Source organism: Scomber scombrus, chromosome 8 (assembly GCF_963691925.1).
Source record: "Scomber scombrus chromosome 8, fScoSco1.1, whole genome shotgun sequence".
Classification (NCBI taxonomy): domain Eukaryota; kingdom Metazoa; phylum Chordata; class Actinopteri; order Scombriformes; family Scombridae; genus Scomber; species Scomber scombrus.
This window is the reverse complement of record NC_084977.1, coordinates 30327779-30355727: the sequence shown is the minus strand read 5'-3', so window position 1 is coordinate 30355727 and position 27949 is coordinate 30327779. Positions and strand designations below refer to the sequence as shown.

At 36.7% G+C, this 27949-nt stretch overlaps 2 protein-coding genes across 2 annotated transcripts in view; one reads left to right on the top strand and one right to left on the bottom strand.

Moving 5' to 3' along the window:
• The first annotated feature begins 4881 nt into the window (after positions 1-4881).
• On the top strand, positions 4882-10868 carry atpaf1 (ATP synthase mitochondrial F1 complex assembly factor 1). The gene is made up of 9 exons (XM_062423682.1): positions 4882-5096; positions 6190-6298; positions 6423-6482; positions 7859-7921; positions 8187-8237; positions 8497-8544; positions 8751-8846; positions 9424-9531; positions 10332-10868. Exons 1-9 carry the CDS (start codon positions 4882-4884, stop codon positions 10515-10517), a joined length of 936 nt encoding a protein of 311 aa, XP_062279666.1. The 3' UTR covers positions 10518-10868.
• Positions 10869-16653: 5785 nt separating this feature from the next.
• Positions 16654-27949, bottom strand: part of rhpn1 (rhophilin, Rho GTPase binding protein 1) — a 13829-nt gene continuing 2533 nt past the window's right edge. Inside the window, exons 3-13 of the mRNA XM_062423681.1 lie at positions 27743-27820; positions 26418-26542; positions 25156-25322; positions 22829-23016; positions 22581-22737; positions 20522-20647; positions 19449-19643; positions 19290-19366; positions 18621-18767; positions 17861-18013; positions 16654-16860 (exon numbers count right to left, since the gene is read on the bottom strand). Coding sequence (XP_062279665.1) covers positions 16654-16860; positions 17861-18013; positions 18621-18767; positions 19290-19366; positions 19449-19643; positions 20522-20647; positions 22581-22737; positions 22829-23016; positions 25156-25322; positions 26418-26542; positions 27743-27820 — 1620 coding nt within the window. The remainder of the gene's footprint in view (positions 16861-17860; positions 18014-18620; positions 18768-19289; positions 19367-19448; positions 19644-20521; positions 20648-22580; positions 22738-22828; positions 23017-25155; positions 25323-26417; positions 26543-27742; positions 27821-27949) is intronic.

Genomic DNA, 27949 nt, shown 5'->3' with positions numbered 1-27949 from the left:
TCATCACAAAGTCAGTTTAGTAGCTACTCTGGAGCTTTCAGTCATATCACATGATGTTTTTTGAGTACTTCACAGTCTTCACGGACTCATGAGTTCTTCGGTTTTAATAATTTCCCCCCTTTAAATATGATGGAAATTCTCCAAAGTACTAAAATACTGAATACGTGATACTGTCAGACAGAGGAGAAAAAATGAAGACTTTAGGATGTTAAATGAACATAATAGAAAGCTTAGTTTAGTTTAATTTAGTTTAGTTTATTCAAACATGTTAATATAACAAAATTAAAAACATAGTCAGCGAAATATAACAAACTTTAGATAAGGTTCAAATGTTTACCTCATCTCACATTTATTGAACCTCCTAATTTCTGTATTTGCTCCTTTAAATCATCTCTGTCAGTAAAAATCTTATTTCCACTCTGATAACATCACATCGCCCCATTTCCCTTAATTTCTGAATTATTCTGCCTTCAAAATGTTTGACACATGTTTGGAAGCTTTGAGATGATATAAAATAACTTTGTGGATTTGGTTTTATTCTGTTATATAGAACAACCTGCAAGTAACACAATCATATTCATACACAGAGATGCAGAAACGTAAAATTAACAAAATAAAACAACATATTACTCGTCAAATTGAATCATGAGAGGATAAAATCTACTAAAAGTTAAAATAACTTATTTCTATAGTGCTCCTTTTTGCTTTATGGCTGCAAATAATGATCATTTATTACTATTAGTTGATGTATATGTTAATATTTGTGTTGTAACGTCACTAAAATCATCATTTAATACCTAAAAATGTTTAAAAATGATGAGAAAGACAGATTAAAATGATATAAAAACAGAGAAAAACTGCAAAGGCTCACATGTTTGACAAACAATTAACCAATTAATCAATCAATCAATCACTCTGTATTCAGTCTTTTATAATATCCTTTTTTTAAAATTTTCTCTCCACATTTGCACGATAAAAAACTCCATCTATTGTTGTGAAGGTTAAAACACCCCACTCTGTTATTATGTGTGTGTGTGATTTGTGCTTTGTAGAAGCAGATTGAATAAGAAATGAAATGACAGAGCGGCTGTTCCATATTTATTACATAGAGAGCACTTTACAGAGCTGAATCTGTGCGTGTGTTGCATGTCTGCGGCTCGGAGAGTAGACCAAATGTTTGTGGTTTTTCTGCTTTTGCTTTATTTATTTATTCATTTATTTATTTGTTCTCTGGTGAGCGGGATTACCTCTGAATTATGGAACAGTCCCCTTTCTCTCCTTAAGTAAAAAATAACATCTGTCCGGCAAATGGAGAGCTTAGTGTTTCTCTATAATTAATGGTAAAAGCCTCCAGAGCCGCACATAAAATATACATCTTCCCATGCAGCAGGACCCCCCCCCCCATAACAAAGAGAGAGCGAGAGAATGCAAGAGAGGAGGAGGAGGAGGAGGAGGAGGAGGAGGAGGAGGAGGAGGAGGCAGGTCAGTGAGAGGAGAGGAAGAAAAGAGCAGATTAAAGACAGACATCACAGAGGAGAGAAATCTGCTGAACACATGACACAAAATAATAATATTATCACATAACAGAAGCTAAAATGATGCTTTATTTGCTATAAAATTATAATAAATCCAGATTTTTGGCTTCTTTTTACTTGTTTTTTGGTGCCAGACTAAATTATTGACACAAAATGGTAAAATAATCACATAACAGCAGCTAAAATGATGCTTTATGTGCTATAAAATCATAAATAAAGTCACATTTTTGCCTTGATTTTACTCGTTTTTTTGGTGCCCAGTTTATTATTGACACAAAATAATAATATTATCACATAACGGAAGCTAGAATGATGCCTTATGTGCTATAAAATTATAATAAATCCAGATTTTTGGCTTCCTTTTACTTGTTTTTTTGGTGCCAGACTAAATTATTGACACAAAATAGTAAAATTATCACATAACAGCAGCTAAAATGATGCTTTATTTGCTATAAAATTATCAAAAACTCAGATTTTTGTCTTGATTTTACTAGTTTTTTGGTGCCCAGTTTATTATTGACACAAAATGGTAAAATTATGACATAACAGCAGGTAAAATGATGCTTTATGTGCTATAAAATTACCAAAAAAATCAGATTTTTGTCTTGTTTTTACTTGTTTTTTGGTGCCAGACTAAATAATTGACACAAAATAGTAAAATAATCACATAACAGAAGCTAAAATGATGATTTATGTGCTATAAAATTAAAATAAATTCAGATTTTTGTCTTGATTTTACTCATTTTTTTGATACCAGATTAAATCATTGACACAAAATGGTAAAATTATCACATAACAGAAGCTAGAATGATGCTTTATTTGCTATGAAATGATCAAAAAATGATGTTCGGCTAACTATTGCACCTATAATCGATGTGCATTCTTGTTGATAATGGGGTTTTATATGTTTTTTAAAAAGTCAAATCTTCCAAATCTGATCTTATAAACAAGCCATTTATCATTTTACACTTACTTCAATAAATAAAGTTATTCTCTTTAGTGCTCAGCTGATTTGTTTCTGGTGTCTGATACATCAGCAGCCTCATAAACAACTATTTCTAATCACTTATTAAAAGGAAAATATGTTTAAAAAATCTAATTATGAGCAGTTTCAGAGCTGAGGTTTAATAAAAGAAGAAAGGCAGGTTTAACTCTGCAGCATCCTTCAACAACAAGGCATTGGGCATTAAGAAAAGAAACACGTGCAATATAAAGGACAGTTAAATAAAATATAAGAAGATAAAATAAGGTTAAATATAGATTAGAATAACTGCAGCTCCAGTTCAGCGCCTGCTATGAATAAATAGTCTAAAATTTGATTTAATTAAAGTCAAACTGAGCCGAGAGTCGAAGCAGACACCTGATTTAACTGTTATCAGCCTATTAAGCCTTATATACTGTTCATATTTGAGCCTTTTTTAACATTTGAGAGCTTTAAAAACACCATATACAAATTTATTATAGCCAGACTTTTCCTAATGTGACACATAGTATAGAAAAAAAGGGAATAAAATGCACTGAGACACATTTTTATATATGCAAATGTACAAATTTGACCCGCCAGCCTGAGCAGACCTGCATGAACGCTGCTACGTCTTCATGTTTAGTTTTGACTCTGAGGACAGAAAGTTGACCTGGAAGTGACGTCAAAGTGTCCAAGAGTCGAGTTTAAGTCCTCAAGACTGAAGATTCATCGACCTCCTGTTTGCTGCCCCCTGCAGACACTCGAGACATCAGACCTGTGTGCTGTTCTTATGATTAAAATGTGTTTTTTTGCCTGGTTTTGTTGGAAAAAATGAGCCACCAGTCATCTTAAAGTCATACTGAATGATTGTCAGCATGCAAAATAAAATAAGTAATAAGTAAAAATAAAAATAATGTCAACAGAAGACTTAAAGTTGCAGTTTTATATAAATAATTGTGTCCCATTTAAATACATTATATGTGATGCAGTGTAGAACAGCTGTACACACATATGCACATTAAAGACCGTCATCATCATCTTCATCATCATCATTAACATCATCATCATCACCATCCCAGCTGCTTTGTTTATTGATCAGTGACTGAAAAATTATTGGCTTTGGAAAGTAAACACACACACGCGCACACACACACACACACACACACACACACACACACACACACACACACACACACACACACACACACACACACACACACACACATTATCAGTGCTGTTTACTGTATTTATGATCTTGGTGTTGAGAAACCACTGGGAGCTTTAATCTGACAAACTGCTGTTTTTGTACATGTGGAGGAGAATCAGTGCACGTGTAGCCAACACTGACCCCTGGTGGTCAAAACGTGTCAGGACAACACAAAATCTAAACTCAAATATTATTTATACATGAAAACTTCCTCATACAGAGTCATCAGATAGAAGATTATTAATCAGACTTATAACAATGAAGATTTATCTAAAGAGCTGACTAACGAGTACTTTTTTTTTCACTGGATACACAATAAGACACATTTATCAAGTGACTTACAGCGACGCACTTTCCTATTCAAGTGAATGGGAGGTGTGTCCAAACTTTTGACCGACTCTGTATATATCTGTATATATAAGATAAGATAAGATGTATCTTTATTGATCCCCCTTGTAATTATTGTTTGCATTATTTGTAAATAAGCTTTATAGTTTTTAGTTAATATAATTGCATTCATTAGACTTAAATTATATTTGATTTGTTAAAATATATTTTAATTATAATAATAACAATAATAATAATAATAATAATAATAATAATAATAATAATGGTGATAATAATTGTAATATATTTTTAAAAATATTCATATATTGTTATATTGTGCATATTATTTTATGTTTATGTTATATATAATAATAATAATAATAATAATAATAATAATAATTATACTTCTAATATATGTTCAAACATGTTCATATATTATTATATAGTATATAATATTTAATTTGTATGTTATAGCTGTATTTATAGATTGTAATGTTAATATGTTAGTTTACAGTTTTATAGTATTTATTTGACTTTCTTTTTTTTAATAAAAGAAGAAGAAGAAGAAGAAGAAGAAGAAGAAGAAGAAGAAGAAGAAGAAGAAGAAGAAGAAGAAGAAGAAGAAGAAGAAGAAGAAGAAGAAGAAGAAGAAGAAGAAGAAGAAGAAAAAGAAGAAGAATACTTATAAAAATGTTTTCATACATTATTATATAGTATATCATATTTTATTTTATATTATAACTGTATTTATATATTATAACGTTAATATTTTTGGCTGGTAGGTCACTTCTTTTCTTTGCCCGGAACCAATGTGCTTAACTTCCGCTCCTCTAGCCGGACCACTATAGATGTGCGACGGCAGCAATGTAAACATGGCGGCCGCTATGCTCCAGATGTCCTGCCGGTACCGGGGCATGTTAGCGGTCAGAGCGGCCGGGATCAGGCCTCTTATCCTGGGAGTCCAGCCGAGGATGTTCCGGGCCTTTTCCGTGAAGAAGGAACCGGAGCTGGAGGAAAACCCGTATTACAACAAATACCAGGACAAGATCCAGCAGCTGCGCAGGTGAGACCAAACTCTGTTTAAAAAGGGTTTAATTTAAAGATAATCAGGGTTTTAATATTTATATAAAGGGTGAAAACTATTGATGAAGATTGTTACTGGACAATGAGGAGTTTATGTTTAATTCGGCTTATATTTAAAGTCTCAATCTTACCTTTTATTTTCTCTAATAGTGATTCATTAAGGTCACATTTGGTGTCATATGTGACCCAATAAGCACCTTTTAAAGCAAAATACTGCTAATTTAAATGAATTAATTATTATAATAAGCTCGTATGTATCATAAATTATGTTAAGTTAAAGGTAATGATGTGAAACTTTAAGGATTTATTGTGGAAATAACATCAGAGACAATATTTTATTAATATTTAAATACGATCTGTCCGAAACTCCATCAGAAAAGTCTGTAATTTAAATATAACTCGTTTTTAGACACTTAAATACAGTCTGAGGGCTTTATGGAAGATTTTAGATGAATAATAAGGAGTTAATGTTTTATTCAGCTTATGCTACTCGTCTTTATTTTCTCTATAATTGTATTTCATTAAAGTCACGTTTGGTGTCATTTGTGACCCAACCATCTCCCCTAAAGCAAAATACTCCAGTTATTTTATATCCAATTATTAATAAACCTTTCTGTATCATAAATTATGTTAAATTAAGGATAATGACATGAAACTTTAAGGGATTATTTAGATTTATTGTGGAAATAAACACATCAGAGACAGTATTTTATTAATATATTATACACAATCTGTCCAAAACTCCGTCATAATAGTGTTTAATTTAAAGATAACTTACTTTTAGACATGTAAATAAAGTCTGAAGACTATTGTGGAAGATTACAATTTTTATTGAGGAAGAAATGTTTAATTCGGCTTATATTTAAACCATCAAACGTGCCTTTTATTTTCTCTAATTGTGTTTTATTAAAGTCTAATTAACTCACATTTGGCATCATGTGTGAGCCAACAAGGACTCTTAAAGCAAAATACTGTCAATTTAAATCCGGCTACACTCCTAATGTTCACTTCAATAAATTGCATACCAGTTTTAAGACTGCTTTATTTAATTATATATGTATTTAATGTTTCAGTGCCAAACCTCAGGAGTTTAAGACCCGACTGGAACAACGACAGGATGTGAAGAAGGAGGTGCTGGGTCACTCCAAGCAGGCGGAGTTCGTGAAGCTCATGGAGCAGGAGGTGAAGAGTCCGACTGTCAAACTTTAACCTCTTTTTTTACCTTTTAAACTAGTAACTGTGCTTTTTAATATCCTCTGTGTTTAATAAGTTGAATTAAAGTGTTTTTTGTGGGCAATCGTTGCAGCTGGAGAAACGAGACCAGGCGGCCGGCGATGGAGCATCAGGAGGTTTCACCAGGAACAAGGTGAGAGGAAGAGAAGCAGTTTCATCAGCTGATAATCTCTGATGGTTACTCTCTAAAATAACTGACTAAATAAATAATATTTATTCATGTCTAGAGCACAAGCGATCCTGGATTTCTGGGGCTGATACTGATATTAAGGAGTAAAGAAAAAATGTTTATATCAATCAATCCATGTTTATTTATATAGCGCCAAATCACAACAAAGTCATCTCAAGGCACTTTACACATAGAGCAGGTTCTAAACCGAACTCTTCAGGTTTTAATTTTAAAGAGACTCAACATTCCCACATGAGCAGCACTCAGCGACAATGGAGAGAAAAAACTCCCTTTTAACAGGAAGAACCAGACTCAAAGGGGGAGAACATCTGCCTCGACCGGTTGGGGTAGAGAGGAGAGAGAGGAAGGAGAGGAGAGAGAGAGGAAGGATAGGAGATATATGGGTCAATGACGTATAAGGATTTTCAACAACTCAATTGTAGAATAATAAAAACAAGCATATCTAATGCAGTAGTTCAAACATTCAGAGTGTTGTGTACCTGAAAATTCATATTACAATGTGAAAGTGATTTTAGTGGAGGGTTTTTCAAGATTAATTGGCACTGGCCTTAAAAAAAGTCATTTGGTGCGACCATGATTCATCTTGAAATGTCTTATATAAATAAAAGATCATCATTTACAAAAACATTTTTTTTAAAGCAAATACTTTGTTCCCAAACACTTTATATTACTGAAATCTTGTAAAAAAAAAAAAAAAAAAAAAAGATGTGAAGCGTGTTAAGTAAATTAATTTATTTCAAGATGAATCATGGTTGCACCACATGACGTTTTTTAAGGCCAGTGCCAATTAATCTTGAAAAACCCACTAAAATCACAATCAAATGTATAATATGGAGCTTCAGGTACACAACATTCTGAATGTTTGAACTACTGCATTAGATATGCTTGTTTTTATTATTCTACAATTGAGTTGTTGTTAATCCTTATACGTCATTGACCTATAAACATCAATTTTTTGCAATGATCCCTTAAAAACACTTGTGACAAAGATATGTAATGAAGCATGAAAGCATGATATTATTCCATTTGACAATAAACTTTATTGTATAAAATGACGTCAGTTCACTGAGACAGTAATCAGACATTTTTTTAAAGATGAATGAATAATTAAATAATAATGGTTAGTTGCAGCCGGGTCTTTATTGAGGGGTTTGATGCTTTTGCTTAAAGTTAAAGTTAAAGTCTTCACTTTCCGTCAGGGTTTTAACAGTTTTCTTGTCGGCTTTAACTAAAAATACATGTTTTCAATGATGATGATGATGATGATGATGATGTTGTTGTGTGACTGTTATTAACTCTTTATGTTCTTCTTGTTTCAGACGTTGGGCTCCATCCTCAACCTGGAGTTGATCCAGGACATGACGGGAGAAGAGATCGCAGAGGTGAGTCTGAGAGGAGGAGAAGAGGGGAGGGAGGGAGGGAGGGAGGGGAGGTCAACCTTAGTGCACCTTCCTTCACCTTAGTGGTGTCGTCACGTTAAACCTTCATCCTGTAAAATATTCAGTTCTGTTGAAGTCAGTCTGTCCCAGAATGAACACTAGATGGACTTTTATTACTATAAGCTAATTATTTAACAGCATTTAACATGAATGATTCTGCTTGGAGCTTTAAGAGATTGTAAACTGATGTTTTCCGTCTTTCTTTCAGCTCTGGATGAAATATTATTCAACCAAAGACACAATCAGTGCTGTGATCCCGGTGAGTTTAACACCTGACAACAACATTACTATATTTACTTCATTCATTTAATCCTTTACTTCTTTTCATATTCATGTCTTCCATGTTTTGAGCAGATGGATGAATTTGACTTGGAAAACAAACTCTTGTATTCATCTCATTTATTAGTGTTGTTGTTGTGCATGATATCTCAAAACTACTTCATATAACATATAACACATATATGTGAAATGTCTTTTATAATGATCTAATAACTGTTTCTCTTTTCTTTGTTTTTCAGACTCAGACGTACGAGATGATTTCCAGCAGATCAAAGTCCTGCCCGATGGTAAGATCACTGCTGCTCACACTGGTCTCTCTCTCTCTCTCTCTCTCTCTCTCTCTCTCTCTCTCTCTCTCTCTCTCTCCTCTCTCTCTCTGTCTTTCTCCCTCTCTCTCCGTCTCTCTCTCTCTCTCTCTCTCTCTCTCTCTCTCTCTCTCTCCGTCTCTCTCTCTATCTCATTATTGACTCTCTGGTTTCGGCTCTCTCTCCAGTTCCTGTACGCGTTGCCTCAGAACGAGGGTTATGAGTTCTTCGTGGGTCAGTGGTCCGGACACGAGCTCCACTTCACCTCCCTCATCAACGTCCAGGTAAATATTGTCATTGTTTTATATAAATAGACAAAATTACAAGTGTAACTGTGTGTTGTGCATTAAAAAACAAGATAAATAGATATTTATTTATTGTCTTTGCATATAAAAACACAACGAAATTAGCAGCACCAAAAATCAGCATAAAAAGGCATAAATAAAGGTTAAAGTCATAAATAATGCACGGATAAGTAACGCAATAATAAATAATGCTCAGGTAAATTGTCCATCTAACTGTATTACACTTGTACTGTTCATCAGGTGAGTGTATGTGTGTGTTTATGTTTGAGGAGAGAATCCACAGCTCTTGGAAAAAGCTGTTTTTGAGTCATATATCACAAGACCTGAAATAAATAAATACATATAAAAGGTACAGAGCAAAGAATGCACTCGAGTAAAATTAAATATTGTATAAATTGATGTGATTATTGCACAGAGAATATGAGAGTAAATATTGAGTTGTAGCTCATCATTACATTAAATTGTTTAGTAGCATTTGATAGTTTTTGTATTATTTTAATGCAATGTATTTATCTGATGTTATAAGTGTAGTTTTGTTCTCTTTGCTGGTTTCCAGATGCAGGGTGAGAACGCTCCCAGTCAGCTGATCCTCTATCACTACCCCGACCTGAAGGAGGAGAAAGGCATCGTCTTCATGACGGCCGAGTTGGACCCAAAGTTCATGGTGAGTCATTTATATTAAATTATTTATATGTGGTGATTATGTGAGCCGGGGCTTTATTATGTGAGTTTATGAGTATGTAGATACTTTTATCGCTTTTATAGTTTAATCTGTTTTATTTGTTATGATTTTTGGGGGGTTTTGAATTTGTGCTTAAACTTTGTTATATTTGTATTTTATTTTTATTTAAATTATAATTTTTCTATTTTAATTTAGAAAAATTAAAATAGTTTAATTTAGCTCCTTTTCTGCTTTTAAATAATGATAATTATTATGATTATAATAATAATTGTTATTATTCAAATATATTTTAAAAATTATTATAATATTATTCAATAGTATATATTTTATTATGTTTTAACTATTTATTTATATGTTGTAATGTATTTTTATATTTTTGTTTTATAGTTTTTTGACTTGACTATTTGAATATAATTATTATAATGTATAATACATTAAATATATTTTAAAATGTGTTCATATATTATTTTATAGTATATATTTTTTATATTATAACTTTATATATTTTAATGTTAATAATGTAGTTTTATAGGGTTTTTTTGTATTTTAGTCTCATTATATTTTAATAATTTTTATATACTAAATTAATCATATTTTAATAATATCAATGATACATTTATATACCCAAAGCAAAAATATCGACAATATAGAATAAATTAAATAACACAACAAATACCAACAGTTAATAAAAAGCCAGACGATAAGTAAGAGATTTAAAAGATGACGCTGAGTCTCTTGGCTTCATGTGCACTAACCCGTCCCTTCTTCTTCTTCTCCTCCAGACCGTCCACCAGTCTCAGTGTTTGGCCAATCAGGTGCAGCTGTTCTACGGCACGCAGCGGCAGGAGACGTTCCGACTGGTGGAGACGTTCAACCACTCGCCCGCAGACTTCAAACACATGCTGGTGATAGCGGAGCTGGAGCAGAGCGGACTGGGACAGACTATCAGTACCGCAGGAGGCTCGTAGGGAGGCTGAGGAGAACCGGCCTGCTGTCAGCTTCACAGGAACTGTTTAAAGAGAGAGAGATTAGCCCTTCTTCCTCTTCTTCTTCTTCTTCTTACTGTACAGAAACACCAGATTTTATTTACGGTTTCCAGCTGCAGCAGCTGTGAATCAAGCTCATAAACTTCGAGGAGCGCCGACGTCTTCTAATGAACTCATGAACTCTCTCTTAGACTCAATCCTCATGGGCTCCTCCTCCTCTTCTTCCTCCTCTTCCTCCTCCTCCTCATCCTACACATATTTTCAGTGTCAGTGAATCTGTAATCACATTAAGGTAATATTAATGTGTTCAGTAATAAAACCAGTCCAATTCTGTCCTATCCTCCATGTCAGACTCAATCAGATCTTTTATTAATAGGATCATATTTCAGATTCTTCCATCTCATCGTAACTCCTTCAAACCAGAACACACTGTAAAAAACAGCGGATCTGACCCTTTACAAGTGTGTGTCTCTGTTATCTGCTACAGGTAAGTATCTTTAAATCCACTCTGATATAAAAGAAATGAGACTTTAGATTTTCCTCCAGTAAGGATGTTTTAACAGCTGGAGTCAGGCAGTGAAACAGGTTTGGGAAGATGAGCAATTCAAAAATATCTTAAAAAATAGTTTTAAAAACAGCATCAGGTTTGTTAAAATGTACATTTAGTATTTTTGTTGGTTTTATATCATTTGAAATGATATTTGCACCATTTTTGCAACCAAAAGTAAGACTGAATGCTCCTGAAAATGTCAAATGGTGTAACCACAAAAGAATGATAAATATTAAGTATTTTATCCACCTACAGTGTACAGTATTTAACCTTTGTGTCGTCCTCCCGGGTCAAATTGACCCCGTCTGTTTTGACTGTTCCTTCTTTTCTCCCTTCCTTCCTTCCGTCTGTCCTTCCTCCCTCCCTCCTTCTCTCTTTCTTTCCTTTCCTCCTTGCTTCCTTCCTATCCCTCCTCCCTCCCTCCTTCTTTCTTTCCTTCCCCCCTACCTTCCTCCCTTCCTACTTTCCTCTGTCCTTCTTTCCTCCCTTCCTCTTTTCCTTTCTCCCTCCCTCCTTTCTTCCTCCCCCCCCCTCCTATCTTCCTCCCTTCCTTCTTTCCTCCATCCTTCCTTCCTTCATTCGTCTCCTTCTTCCCATCTTTCCTTTCCTCCCTCCCTTCGTTCCTTCCCTTCTTCCTTCCTTTCTCCCTCCTTTCCTTCCTTCCTACCTTCTTTCCTTCCTTCCTTCCTCCCTCCCTCCATTCCTTCTTCCTTCCTCCCTTCCTTGACTCAAGGACAACAGGAGGGTTAAGTGGACTTATACTAATAATTACTTCATTTAAAACAATGTAAATGTTTCCTGATCTCCATGGTTACCCAGAGTAAATGTAATATTTAGAACAATTGTATTCCATTACCTTTATTTAATATAAAAGTTATAATGTAAGATCATGCCAAACTAGTTGATATGGTGTTTTATTGAGAATTTACTGTTTTTAAGCAAGTTGAATTATTTGGTACAAAGTTTTTATGGTTACACCACTTAGACATTTTTACCATAATCCTCTAATATATTCTCTCTAAATGGATTAAAAGCAGAAATTTGATGCTGGGTCCACAAAAAAGAATGTGTGAAACTAATTAATGCTTTTATTTTCACATTTTAACCCCTTTAAATTTGACTAAACCACAAAAAATAACATAATCAACCCAGTTGTATTTACAGTAAATACTTAGTTTGGCGCCCTCTGCTGGTCACAAAGTGTAATGACATCATTCAAACAGGTGCTGCTGATTATTGTTCATTTTTCACTTTTATTTATTGTCTTTTTATACAAGAAAATACTGTGCAAATCCCCCCCCCTCCCACTTCCCCTCCCCCAAAAAACCCCCAAAAAGAGCTAAAAGGGACGATCAGATATTCAGTCGACAGTCTTACCAAACATTTAACTCACTCACACGTCTACAGAGAGGCAGGTACACAACGCCACAGAGGACACGACAGAAGATGTAACCAGTGATTTCTATTTTTTGGCATTTTTTTCTTTAAAAATACAAAAACTAAAACAATTAATAGTGGCTGATTAATCTGAGGGTGGATTTCACTGCACGATGAGCTTATTTCGATATTGTTAATCATTATTTTATTCACAATCACAGAGAAAAAGCTTCTTAAATCATGTCCTCTGACCTTCTGTACTCATTACTATAAAACCTCCATGGCACAAATATCATACAAATAAAAACACAGCTTGAGTCGGACCAAATAACAATATGCTACAATTTTCACAATTCTACTCGTATCAAAAAAAAACCTTTAAACAGTGTTATTAATTAAAAGACATCCTCCTCACTCACTCACTCCGCTATATACTTCCTAACATTGGCTGACTGTAACATACAGTACAGTGGCTGGACTTTAACGACATTTTATTTCTGGTTCTCAGAAATTGTTTAAAAACATTCAAAAAAAGACAAAAAAATATATATATATAAAAAAAAGAAACAGTGTAGACTCACGTTCCTGCGTCTCCTGCAGGATCTCTCACACAATATCACATTATTTTGTATTATTATTATTATTTCAGAGACACAAACCTCTCAGTGTGTGAGCGAGTGTTCGTTATTGCAACATGAATATGGAGCCAAATCTGGGACGTTAGTTTTCTTTATTTACAAAAAGAGAGTTAAAACCAGGCAGGGAGTTCTGGTCCTCTGAAATGATGCGAACGCGGAAGTAATTTAAAACTGCATTCTATCAAAAGGCCACCAGGGGGCGACCGTTTTGGTGTCAAAAGGACTTCAGTCTCTATACAAGTCAATGGAGGATTCACCAACTTCTCACTTGATTTCTAACCTCAGTAAACGTTTTCAAAATGTGTTTATGGTCTCAATCGCTAGTTTAAAGCCTTCTTCAATGCAGTATGATGTTCATTTGGGACATTTTAGCCTCCCTGATTTTATATGTGACGATAAAGCAGGGTATGCATTAGGGCGTGGCTACGTCGTGATTGACAGGTTGATTGGTTCACAGGTTCAGGAGGGCGCCTCTTGCTCCTCCTGATGCCCATATAAGTAGAATCCGTGTTTTTATTTTTCCCAGCATGCACCTGAAATTTTCAAGATGGCGCTGCTCAGATCCGATACTATTGGCCTCCGAGCAGCAGTCCTTAAACCAATGGGTGACGTCACGGATGTTACGTCCATTTCTTATATATAGTCTATGGTTAAAACTGAGTTTTTTTAACTTTCACAACTTGTTTATTACTGACTCTGCAGCACCACCTAGTGGCAGAATTTATACAACGCTGCCATGCGAATTAAATCATTAACCCCTTACATACTCTACGGGTCAAATTTAACAGCTGTAAAAACACCTCAAATGTCTTTTACCCTGAAATTTGATGACTTTTCCTAGAGTGGCTCAAAATGCATGAAAATGAAGATATTTTAAAATGTTATACTTTTGTATAGATGCTACAAAGTTTTGTCCATTGAGGCTGTTCTGGGTTAAATTATCTCCGTATCTATTGACATGTCTTTTAGTGAAATGAATAGTTAATAGTTTTAATAAGATAGTAATTATGAGGATGTTATATTTTCATGTCTTAGGTAAAATAAGACATGATATTGTGTGATAGTAAAAAAAAAAAGATCTGAAACTAAAAAGCTAATATTTTAAACTGTAAAAAGAAAAATAATAGGATTCAAAATTCAACATCAAAACTTGGACTTTCAGTTTCAAATCTCTTTTTCGAATGAACAAAACTTAACGGCCCAGATTTGGCTCCGTACATGAAGTAAAAACAACATCATTATATAAGAAAAAGAAGAAGAGATTTGTCCGTTTCAATATTCACAGTGCAGCAAAAATACAAAAAACTACCAAAAACACTATAAAGTGTAGGCCTGTCACGATAACTGCTCTTATTGGACGATAAACGATATTATTGTCATTTAAAGATCATTTTATACCACTGATATAATGATAATATAATAGCATAATACACATTTCAGTGTCATTTTGGATTATTAGTTTGTTATAACATGTTTAATTGCATCAGTAAAATAGTACTCTAGGTACTTTTGGTCTTAGTGCGCCACCTAGTGGATAGAAATAGTAGCGATTCAGGTCACTTAATATGGCAAAAGGCACCTCAAATTTCAGTTTTCTAGTTAATTAACTAGTATTAATTAATTAGTATTATTAACATTATTATTATTATAATGTTTTTAGACCACATACTTCACAGTTGGAGAATGAAGATTAAAGTTGCTGCTAATGCTGCTAATGTCCATATATAGACACGATCATGCTAATAATTACGATATTGTACGATAAGTCGGTAATTATTGTGACAGGCCTACAAAAACATGAGATCGAACTTCTTAAGTGCTTTTTCATTCTTTCTTTTTTTTAAACTCAGCTAGAAAACGACAAAAACAAAAGCTACGATATTTCTCCCAGAACACTGATCCGAAGATGAAGTCCGACGTCGTACTTATTAATGAATTTAGTACAAATTATCGGTGAATGAACTGATAAAAAAAGATAAGTGTAATTAGTGAGTATTCGGAAACCGCTAAGACCACTTTTAAGATGATAAGACGCAAGAAAATATGCTTCATCATCCTCTCGTTTACGTTATTTTATGTAAAGTTATATTTGTTGCATTGTTTGAGTTCAAGCATCATCTTTTACGTAATTGTGATTAATATTGAAAACTGTTGAAACTGCTGAACCGTCTGTGTCTCAGTGAAGTCCGACCAATAACAGACCTGTGCCAAAATGTGTGTGTCGAAGTTGCTAATTACAGGAGAAAGTTCAGTTAGAAGACTTATCAGTAAGGCAGAGCACAGCGTTAAAATGTTCCTCAGAGGCAGGATCGTTTAAATCTTAAGACGTTATCAATGCTGCAATAATTCTCTTTTTACCCCTTCTGCACCGCGTCCTACCCCACCGGGAGCGTTAGCATACTCTGAGCAAGCAATCCATGTATTAAATTAAGCTGCACTGTTAATACAGTAATTACGGCAGCCCAATCATATCTAAATGAGTGTCTTTAGGCTACCGTAATTACTGTATTAACAGGGCACTTTAATTTAAAAATTGTTCGCTCTTATTTCAGCAATAAACACGAATAAAACAGATAAAGAGACAATTTATCTACGTAGCTGACTGACCCACAATAGAAGCACAAAAATATAAGAAAAATTACTAAATTAACTAAATTTGAGCAAGTTTACAAAATGTAGTTGTGCTTCTACTGCAGTAATTACGGCAGCCCAATCAAATCTAAACGAGTGCCTTCAGGCTACCGTAATTACTGTAATAGCAGCACAACTACATTTTGTTAACATGCTCGAATTTAGTTAATTTAGTTGTTTGTTTGTTTTAATTTTTGTGCTTCTATTGTGAGTCAGTTGGCTCCATAGTTAGATGGTCACTTTATGAGTTTGTTTTATTCGTGTTTTATCGCTGAAATACGATCGGGAGTCTGCACAGTAGGGCTGGGCGATGTGGGCAGAATCAAATATCACAATATTTTTGACCAAATGCATCAATATTTTGACAATATTGTAGGGATGACTATCGGTGCTTTCACTGAGATTTTTGATAAATAATCATCAGTAATGTATATATAATGACTAAGTGGATAAAGGCAGATAATAGAACATTCCATTTTACTGTAATGCAGACCTTAAAAGCAGGAAAAGACACTTATTCCATATCACCATATTACGATATTCAAAATCTAAGACAATATCCCAATATCGATATAATATGGATTTATTGCCCAGCCCTACTGCACAGGCTGTTTTATTTAGAAAATTGCTCTATGCTCTATGCTCTGTGTCTGACTTCCTGTCCAGCTCGATCTGCTCTGTGGATTTTGACGCGGCTTTGAAGCATCTTCCATTAAAAATAGACTCGAGAGCCGCTTCTCCAGAGTCGTGTCGGAGCCTGAACGCAGCGTATCCGTGCCGGTGGGATCAAGGGGGACAGAGATACTGAATTTAATCGTCTTGTGTTTCTCGGTGCAGTGCTTCTGTCGGTCTGAAGGTGGCGCTCATCGTACCGTGTGCTCCGCCGCTGTGATTCCCTGAGTGGCTCCTCTGCGGTCACGTCTCAGTACATTGCCTCGGCGTCTCGGATGCTGCCGAACGACAAACTGAAAGTGCTTCCTAGTCTCTTGGTGACGCCGCCGCCGCCTTCCCTCTTCTTCTTCCTGTTCCAGTTCAGCAGGGACGCCGAGCTCTGACCTTTAGCTCCGCCCATCAGCCGCTGCCTGTTGTTCTCTTTGTCGCTGCTGTGAGACAACATGACGGCCCTCCGCTCCACCTGAAGACACACAGAGAGAGACGCTGTACAGGTGAGCACACACACACATGTTGTCCTAGCTCACTTTTGGGGACATTACATTAATTTCCTGGAGACTTATGTACACACAAGTGTTGTTCTAGGGCACTTTTGGGGACGTTACATAGACTTGCTTCATTTCCTGGAGACTTACTTACACACACACACACACACACAACCTCTGTCTTAGGTTACTTTTGGGACATTACATTTACTGGAGACTTACTTACGTTCACTTACTGTCCTTGGTCACTTATGAGGACATTACATAGACATAGAAAGACACACAGACACACACACCTAGGTTCCTTTTGGGGACAATAAATAGACTTACAGTCATTTACTGGAAAAGTCCTAAAACACACACACACACACACACACAACCTCTGTCCTAGGTTACTTGTGGGGACATTACATGGACTCACATTCATTTCCTGGAGACAGAAGTATTGTCTTAGGTTACTTTTGGGACATTATATTTCCTGGAGACTTACACTATTTATAACTTACATTAATTTAACATTAATTTACTGGGGAATTCCTTACACACACACACACACACACACACACACACACACACACACACACACACACACACACACACACACACACAACCTCTGTCCTAAGTTACTTTTGGGGACATTACATGGACTTAAAATTCATTTCCTGGAGACTTATGTACACATAGGTGTTGTCCACGATTAATTTTGGACACACACACACACACACACACACACACACACACACACACACACACACACACAAACACACACAGGTTACTTTTGGGGACCTTATATAGATGCATTCATTTCCTGGAGACCTGCACACACAAACTCTGTCCTAGGTCACCTTTGGGGACCTTACAGTCATTTACTAGAGACTTACTTACACTTACACACACAAGTTTTGTCTTAGGTCACTTTTGGGGACTTTACATACACATACACACACTGAAACAGTAACGTCACTAACTTACCTGTGTATCATGTGAGTGTAACGTGACCACACTGAGCTCCACTCCTTTGTCGCTGCAGCTCTTGAGCATGTTGACCACCTCGGCATGTTTGGCCCACTTACAGTCCTCTCCGTCCACCCCCACGATGTAGTCTCCTTCCCTCAGTCCCGCCTCCTTAATAACACACACACACAATTCATTGTAGCTTCAATACAAAGAGACTGAAATTAGTTCATGCTGATTTTAAAAGGGATATTAAACACAAAGCTAATTATTTTCAGGTTTACAGAAAATCTTTCCTGATTAAAAAGTTAATCAGGAGCAGATTTAAATTTTAATTGGGTTTAAACTGATTTCCAGGTAGACTATAAGTCCCAACAAACCAATTATTATAGTGTTTTTGTGTTGCTACAAGACACTGTGACGCTGCTGCACTGTTACAGAATACAAGGCCTCCTTTTTTTGCAATGAGTACAGCTCTATAAACTTTTTATTGAGATTACAAATGAGCTACTAATTAGGAAGCTAGACTCCCTTAAAGTTTAAAAAAGATAGTTTAGAAGTTGAATTTTATTATTTTACTCCATTAGAATAGAAGTATTTATTCATGACTGAAAGAAATGAATAAAAAGAGAAAATAATAAGCTCTAAATAAACACTTTCTGACTTTATCTTCGAGTAACTTCTAGCTGTTTCTGCTCTCTAACATCATAGTTTGAGACATGAGCACTTCTGCTGTAACCGATGCAGATTTAAGCTCAGTGTTTTATTTGTTTTTTACCGCTGCACAGCCTCCAGGTACGACTCCAGCCACCAGGACGGGGGAGTCTCCTCTGAGCGTGAGGCCCAGTCCTCCTTCTCCTCTCTGCAGGCAGATCAGACGCATCGGACCCCAGCGAGCTCGAGCACAGAACACAGAGAGAGGCCCCTGCAGAACGAAGCCAAATTATTACAACATCTAATGGGTCAGTGATGTTTTTTGTGTCCATGTGGTTTAGTCAAATTTAAAGGGGTTAAAATATGAACGTATGAATAACTTGCACACATTCTTTTTTTTGTGGACCCAGCATCAAATTTCTGCTTTTAATCCATTTAGAGAGAATATATTAGAGGATTATGGCAAAAATGTCTAAGTGGTGTAACCATAAAAACTTTGTACCAAATAATTCAACTTGCTTAAAAACAGTAAATTCTCAGTAAAACACCATATCAACTAGTTTGGCATGATCTTACATTATAACTTTATATTAAATAAAGGTAATGGAATACAATTGTTCTAAATATTACATTTACTCTGGTAACCATGGAGATCAGGAACCATTTACATTGTTTAACCCTCCTGTCATGTCATTTCAAATTATATAAAACCAACAAAAATACTAAATGTACATTTTAACAAACCTGATGCTGCTTTTAAAACCATTTTTTGCAATATTTTTGAATTTCTTACCAGTCTTTGGAAGATATCAGTAACTTGGACTGTGGAGAAGTTGGTTGGGATGATGTCTGGTTTCTGATGAGTTTGAGCTGTTAACAGAAATCATCACAATCACTTCCTGTCATCCAATATTATCATAATTATTAATTGTAATGGAGATTTAATACTTACACTGTATCTCCGGAGCTTCTGCCGTCTCATCGAAGTCGTCCTCTCGGTCCAGCTCGGAGTATTTGTCCAGCGAGCGTTTGTGTGTGAGCGACAGGACGTCCTGCAGGATGTCCATCTTCCTCAGGATCTTACACAGACTGTGGACTCGCATCGCCTCCTCGTGTCGGATCACTGCACGACGCAGGTGAGCTTTACCTTCACACAATTAAAGCAGAAATCATATATCATACAGGGTATATGCAAATTTTTAAGGACAAATTTAATGATTTTTAATACTCTGAGACATAATAATGCAAAAGCAGGATTTTACTGTTGTAGAGGGTTGAAATTGAGCTTATTTATTTTAAAGTCATTTATACAGGACTACAACTAATGATTAGTTTCATTATAGTTCCAACTGCTGATTATTTTTTACTTTTATTAATACGTTGATAGGTTGGTTTATGTAAAAAGTAATCATAAATAATGATAAATAACATAAACTGAACTAATATAATTAAGCTCAAATCAAATTTAACAACTTCAGTTTTAAGACATTTTCACACCTTGAATATCAAAAACTAAATTTAAGACATTTTAAGACTTTTTAAGGATCTGCGGGACCCTGATTTTAGGAAATCTTTAATGCAGTAGATCAGAGTGTCAGTGTTAAAATTAAATAATAAAAAAAACAACATTAATGTTTAAAACTAGAACGCCGACTCCTCTGTCTATTATTTCATGTAAGTTTTCGATTGGCCTGAAGTCACATGACCATATTTGTAGCTACATGTCTGGATGCACATTAATTGTTATTTTTTGTATATTTTTTAACCTTTTGGGGTTTTTTCCTGCTTTTTAACTACCCCTAACAATAAAGTTGTTCTGTATACTTCAAGTGTTGCTGGAGCTTTGCATTTTTAGACTGTTTTCCTCTTCTCCATTCACCTCTGAAGTAGATGAAGTTGTGCCAGAAGCTTCTACTTTACTTATATTTAAATAGATTATTAGTAGTTCTGATAAAATGCCACCAAAAGCCTCTAACCGTGTATATTTATAAAAGTTAAAATGTCTCCTGGTGAACATGAACTCACCGAACTTTCTTCTGTTTTCTGGGTCTCGTAGAACTTGGCTGAGCTGCGGTCCTGCAGGAGGGCTGACGTAGAACTGGAGGAAGGCTTTCTCTGCTTCCTCGTCGCAGTCGTCCCCCTCCTCAGACACTAAAGAACAAGGTAAGATAAGATAAGATAACATAAGATAAGATAAGATAAGATAAGATAAGATAAGATAAGATATTCTTTTATTAGTCACACAATGGGGGAATTTACATTATTACAGCAGCAAGTGGACAGTAAAAATAGAAAAGCAGCAATAAGACAAAAGAATAAGAACAATAATAGCAAAAATATATAATAAAATACATTAAAAAAAGACATAAATTAGAATTTGTGTAGTTTTGACTTAGGAGAGTCAACATGTAAGACTTTAAACTCAGTGTTTGACTCTTCAGTGTGTGTCTTCTTTGATTTAATTCAAGTTTTTACTTATAATTGGACATTTTTAAGAAGCCAAAACTTAGAAACTACATTGAAATCAAAAGACAATTAATATACAAAATCATATATAAAGTTAAATTAAAGAAGGTCCTTGTGTGATTGAGAAGAAGCAGATATAAATAACGTTTGTGTTTGTACAGTGACTTGAGGAATTATTTGATTTATTTTAGTTGTCTTAAGTTGACGTATTGAATCGACTCTTTTAAAGATGGAGACTTTCGGTTTAGGGAAGATTTATAGGAGAGGCTTTGGCTCTGTATCCGTGCCAACGGGACATTTCTACCACTTAAACTAAATGCTTTGCTGTATCCTCCTTGTGAATTTGTGGAAGTGTATTTTATGATTTGTCATGTAGACATTTGCTTAAATAAACTAATCAATCAATCAATCAATCACATAACTGATGTTTTTTATTATCTTTTAACAAATTAAACTCATTTAAAACCTACATTACAAGATTAAAATACAATTACTTGTTCTCTAAACAGAACAGTGTATTTTCTGTAGCTTCTGTAGTTAATGAAGTGTTTAATTTTTAAGAGCATTTAGATATTAACAACTCGATTCATGAAGTGTTTTTCATTCTGACCAGACTCATGCAGCTCTGACATGAATGCTTTTTGTTGTTGTTGTTGTTTTTTTTAAAGACACACTCTCTGAATGAGACCAAAGGACAGTCAGATCTGCTCCAGACAGCTCAGAGGATAATTAGACCCGCTCCAAAATGTGTTGGACCTGAACCGACCCACCGACGCTGGCAGCAGCACAAGACTCCACCAGTTAACGAGCAGCGAAACATTTTTTTCCCCTCTTTTATATTTGATTAAATATAATTTTAACAATCTGTCTTTGCAAAATATCACCAACTGAACAGAGCACATTCTGTACTGTAAATCCTGATCCATGTTATCTATGAAAATTGTTCCCTTCCCTCATTATAATTTACTATTGCAGCACCCGTGCAAAATCTGTTTTTGCTTGTGTTTTTACTACAAAGTAGCCTGGGCTATTCGAAGTGTTTTCAGTTTCATCCATTTTTTTCGAGGGTCTGAAGTGTATTTCACATTGTAGCTGCTTTATAGTACTCTCTCTAACTCTGTGCTCAGTGTGTGACTGAGAGGGGGAGTGGCCAGTGGCTAGAGAGGCAACAGCAAATGTGTGCTTCTTTTACCGATTATATTTATCTGTATCTTTTACATTTCTTATCCAAACGACGTCAATCTTTGCACTGCTCGTAGCAAGACACCTGTCACGTTTGAAATCAATCGGATGAATGGTTCGAGATATGCGAATAACAGACATACAGACGTTCCTGTCATTTATAGATAGATGTAATCTGTTTATCATGCTTTTAGATTTTAAAAAAGCTCTTTGTATAAAGGTGTCAGGGTCTCCTACTGATTTCTTAAAAATGTATATGTATAGTATGAATCTGTTTATATCTGTTCTATAGTATGAAGTGTTTATACTGTATGTCACCCTTATTTTACTGTGAAAACAAATAATTATAATAGTAATAAAGAAGGATTAAGTGTACAGAGGCAGGAGACACCCTTTAAATAGCATGAAAAGAACTGAGCAGGTTAGTGAAACGTACACATGTGGTCACAGAGTGCAACAGCAGCGTAGTAGTGTGAGAGAGCTCGGAAGTGTTCAGATTTGACCTGAACCATCGACGCCCACGAAAACGGCACGTAGTCCTTCATCAGCGGCTGCGTCATGGTCTGCTGCACCAGCATGTAGACGTCTGACACCTGCAGGACACACGAGCACGTTACGCAGTGAGAATCAGCAGCAACAGCAACGGTAACGACGACAACGACAGCGAGAGACGTGTGCACTCACCCGCGCCGCCTCCTGTGCCAGGCGGAGCTGGGAGGTGAAGTGTGTGTCCTGCGTGGTGAGTGTGACGCTCTCAAACACACACTCCTGCACCTGAGCCACCATCAGACGCACCAGCATGCAGAGCGACGGCCCGCTCATGTCCAGACTCGGAGCGTTGGAGAAGTTGTCTTTAAGGTAATTAAATGCACCTAAAAAACAGAGATGAAGACACAAATATGCAAAACATTTTAATATAGTGATGAAACATACAGTCTATTAGTCAAAAGACAGAAAATTAAAACTATTTTTATAATAATAATTGTTTAAGTTACTTATTGAAGAAAAATAGCAGTGTTTCTTTGTTCACAGCCTTTCAAATGTGAAGATTTACAGTTTTTCTCTGTTATGGCGCTTTTCCCATAGACTCTATATAAGAAATGGACGTAACATCCGTGACGTCACCCATTGGTTTGTGGACTGCTGCTCGGAGGCCAATAGTATCGGATCTGAGCAGCGCCATCTTGAAAATTTCAGGTGCATGCTGGGAAAAATAAAAACACGGATTCTACTTATATGGGCATCAGGAGGAGCATGAGGCGCCCTCCTGAACCTGTGAACCAATCAACCTGTCAATCACGACGTAGCCACGCCCTAATGCATACCCTGCTTTATCGTCACATATAAAATCAGGGAGGCCAAAATGTCCCAAATGAACATCATACTGCATTGAAGAAGGCTTTAAACTAGCGATTGAGACCATAAACACATTTTGAAAACGTTTACTGAGGTTAGAAATCAAGTGAGAAGTTGGTGAATTCTCCATTGACTTGTATAGAGACGGAAGTCCTTTTGACACCAAAACGGTCGCCCCCTGGTGGCCTTTTGATAGAATGCAGTTTTAAATTACTTCCGCGTTGGCCTCATTGCAGAGGACCAGAACTCCCCCCCTGCCTTTTCCACTATACAGTTCTAGCACTACTCGGCTCGACTCGGCCCATCTCGACTCGGTTTGGTACCAGGAACCTTTTCCATTACTATAGTACCTACTCAACGTGGGCGGGGTCGTCATAGCACAGCTTTTTATACGCGACACAAACACATAAACAATGGAGGACATGGAGGCGATGGTGTACTTGCTGCTGTATGAGGCTTTCTGTCTCACACAAAGCAAGACAAGAGAAACCAATCTCTGTAACGCTGTTGTTGGTATTTAAAAATGTTGGGTTTGATTCTTGTGTTGGACATCGGCCCAGTTTCCTTCTTGTCTTCTTTTATTTCCTTCCCTCCTTCATTCGTTCGTTCCTTCCTTCCTGTCTTCTTTTCCTTCCTTCCTGTCTTCTTTTCCTTTCTTCCATCCTTCCTTCCTTCCTTCCTTCCTTCCTTCCATTCGTCTGTCATTCCTTCCTTCCTTCCTTTCTTCCATCTTTCCTTCCTTCCTTCCTTCCCTCTGTCCTTCCTGTCTTCTTTTCCTTCCTTCCTTCCTTCTTGTATTCTTTTCCTTCCTGCCTTCCTTCCATCTTTCCTTCCTTCCTTCCCTCTGTCCTTCCTTCCTTCTGGTCTTATTTTCCTTTCTTCCATCTTTACTTCTTACTACGTCGTGCTCATGACTCTTCCAGTGACTCTCTGACCAATCAGTGGCCGGCAGTCTGTTGACGTCACATTTTAGTATCGGCTCGGCTCACTTGGAACCTCGACAGAGCAGATACTAAAAAAGTACCAGGAACCAGGTACTATCCCTGATGGAGACGCAATCCTCCTGTTGTCCTCAAGTCAAGGAAGGAAGGGAGAAAGAAGGAAGGAAGGGAGGGAGGAAGGAAGGAGGGAAGGAAGGAGGGAGGAAGGAAGGGAGGGAGGAAGAGGGAAGGGAGGAAAGAAGGAAGGGAGGAAGGAGGGAAAGGAGGGAGGAAGGAAGGAGGGAAGGAAGGAAGGAAGGAAGGAAGGAAGGAAGGACGGAGGAAAGAAGGAAGGAAGGAAGGTAGGAGGGAGGGAGGAAATAAGGAAGGAGGGAGGGAGAAAGGAAAAGAGGAAGGGAGGAAGGAAGGAAAGAAGGACAGAGGAAAGAAGGAAGGGAAGAAGGTAGGGGGGGAGAAAGAAAGAGAGAAGGAGGGAGGGAGGATAGAAGGAAGGACTACAAGAACTACAGGAAGTCCAGTAGAGCTAGAACTGTATAGTGGAAAAGCTCCATAAGTTGAACACTTTTAGGTTTTAGACTAAACAAGACATTTAAATATGCCATGTCAGCCTGAATTGAATAGTTTGAGCTCAAATCCTCCTCATAACTACAATGTGTAGGATGTTAAATCTCGTAGTCTCATCCGGCTGTGTGTGTATTCGCCGTGTTTCGTTACCTGCGGCTCTCTGAAAGGCGTCTATAGCTCGGTCTATGCCGGCCGTGGCTGAGCGATCCTGCCGCGCTCCGATCTGCGTGTACAGAGCGCCGATGTTGAACAGCACGCTTCCTTTCTCGAAGGCCAACGCTCGCTGACACGATGGGACGCCTGTCAGAGAGTCGTACCTGAGAGATGGAGGAGGAGGAGGAAGAGGAAGAGGAGGGATGAAGTCGTTTAATGCAAATCAAATCTGTTTATTATTGGACATCTACTGATCAGACAAAAACAAAAAACCCCGGCACTTAACATTGTAAATGTATACTCTGTATTTATGCTATCAAGATTATTTAACCAGAACCGGCCCGCCAAGGGGTCCAATCTGGCCCACTTTCCTTCCTTCCTTCCATCTGTCTTTGTTCCCTTTCTTCCATCTTTCCTCCCTGTCTTCTTTTCCTTCCTTCCTGCTTGTCTTTCCTTCTTTCCTTCCATCTGTCCTTCCTTCCTTCCTTCCTTCTTGTCTTTTCTTCCTTCTTTCCTTCCTTCCTTCGTTCCTTCTTTCCTTCCTTCCATATTTCCATCTTGTCTTCTTTTCCTACTTCTTTCCGTCCGTCCTTCGTTCCTTCCTTCTTGTCTTCTCTTCCTTCCTTCCATCTGTCTTTCTTCCCTTTCTTCCATCTTTCCTTCCTGTCTTCTTTTCCTTCCTTCCTTCCTTCCTTCTTTCTTCCCTTTCTTCCATCTTTCCTTCCTGTCTTCTTTTCCTTCCTTCCTTCCTTCCTTCTTTCTTCCCTTTCTTCCATCTTTCCTTCCTGTCTTCTTTTCCTTCTTTCCATATTTCCATCCTGTCTTCTTTTCCATCTTTCCTTCCATCTGTCCTTCCTTCCTTCCTTCTTTCCTTCCATCTGTCCTTCCTTCCTTCCTTCCTACTTCTTTCCTTCCTTCTTGTCTTTTCTTCCTTCTTTCCTTCCTGTCTTCTTTTCCTTCCTTCCTTCCTTCCTTCCTTCCTTCCTTCCTTCCTTCCTTCCTTCCTTCCTTCCTTCTTGTCTTCCTTTCCTTCCTTCCATCTGTCTTTATTCCCTTTCTTCCATCTTTCCTTCCTGTCTTCTTTTCCTTCTTTCCTTCCTTCCTTCCTTCCTTCCTTCCTTCCTTGTTAATGATCTGACCCACATCAGATTAAATGGCCCTTGAATGAAAATGACACCGCTGCTCTACTGTCTCATGTCTAGTTTTGTATAATCCAGCGACGCCTCCGTGTGTTAGATGTAAACGTGTTCCTGTTGTACCAGTGGAAGTGAACGCCCAGGTTCCTGTGTGGGGGGAAGAAGCGCTGATCCAGGTAGTACAGCTGGTTGTAATACTCCATCAGCAGCTCGAGACCGGCCTGGTTACGGCTGGGTGTTCGCATGGCCTGCAACAACAAACACATGTCTGTAATGTCACTGACAGATTATCAGTGTTAGTGTTTCATCAACACACATTTCAGACCTTTAAAGGTTCTTCCTTTTTTCAGTGAGAGCAGCAGGACGAGAAACTATAACAGAACTTTTAAAACTGAAGTTAAGATACACGGGATGTTTAACTGCTTTAAAGATACACAATGTTTAAACTCATCTCTAAACCTGCAATAAATAATCATGATTTTTGGCCACTAGGGGGCAGCAGAAACAAGTACAGATGTAATCACCTTTTAACCCTCCTGTTGTCCTCTGATCAATTTTCACCCAGGAGGACTATTAACTCAAAGTGAGGTATAATGTAATTTAAATGATGCCTATTGACCACATTTCCCAAAATTATGTGTAAAACCTGTGGTAATAAGTTGGAATGAAGATTGCTAAAAAGGTTTAAACACAGAATTGCTTTCTGCTAACAATCCCACAATGCAATGCTCCACATTATAAAGATGTGAAAACTGCAGTCACGTGACTCTACAGCTGATTGTGACGACACAAAATGATGACGATTAGTTAGTGTCTGAACTGGAATCTTGATTTGCTGCTCTTATATTGAGTGGACTATTTTGTGCTTTAAGAGCAGCAAAACCCATAATTCACTATAAAACAGAAAAAATAAAAACCAGTTCAGTGTAGGAAAAAAAGCAAGAATAGACAAACCATATTTAAAAGGGACATAAAAGCAATTTAAGGAAAATTAAAACTCAAATAAATTCAGGAAAGGCTCTCTGATAAAAGTATGCTTTAAGAAGGGACTTAAAAGAGATTACATATTTGTATTTTAGTTGACTACTGTCTCCAAATTAAAATACCTCTCAATCAGTTGGAGACTGACAGCAGTTTACAGTCCAGTGGTTTGAATTTTAGTGGTGAGGATAATATCATATTTTCATATATTTCACCTTTTAAACAACTTAATGTCAGTTATGGACAATCATGTAATCTTGAAAGTATTGGATAAAAAGCTGTGATTTAAAGTTGTTTCCTTTTCTTACTGTAAGACTCCTTATTTCTTCCTCATGTATTAACCCTAACCCCCCCCCTACACACAAACACACACACATTGAGGTCCACTCTGTCCCTTTTAAAACCAATATAATAAAAGCCAAATATAATACTGATCTGGATGAAGTTACATGAGTGTGTTTATTAACCTGTCTGAGCTCCATAAGCTCTTTGAGCTCTTTGTCGTAGAGCGAGCTGTCCTCTCCGTAGTGCTCACAGATGAAGTCCTGAGAGGAGAGAGAGAGACACAAGTTATTATAAATCTGTTTCATAGACAAGACTAAGATAAGGAAGTAGATATTCTTTGACTACATATGTTAAGTGAGCCAGGAGTCTTTGTCATTAGTTTTGTCTTT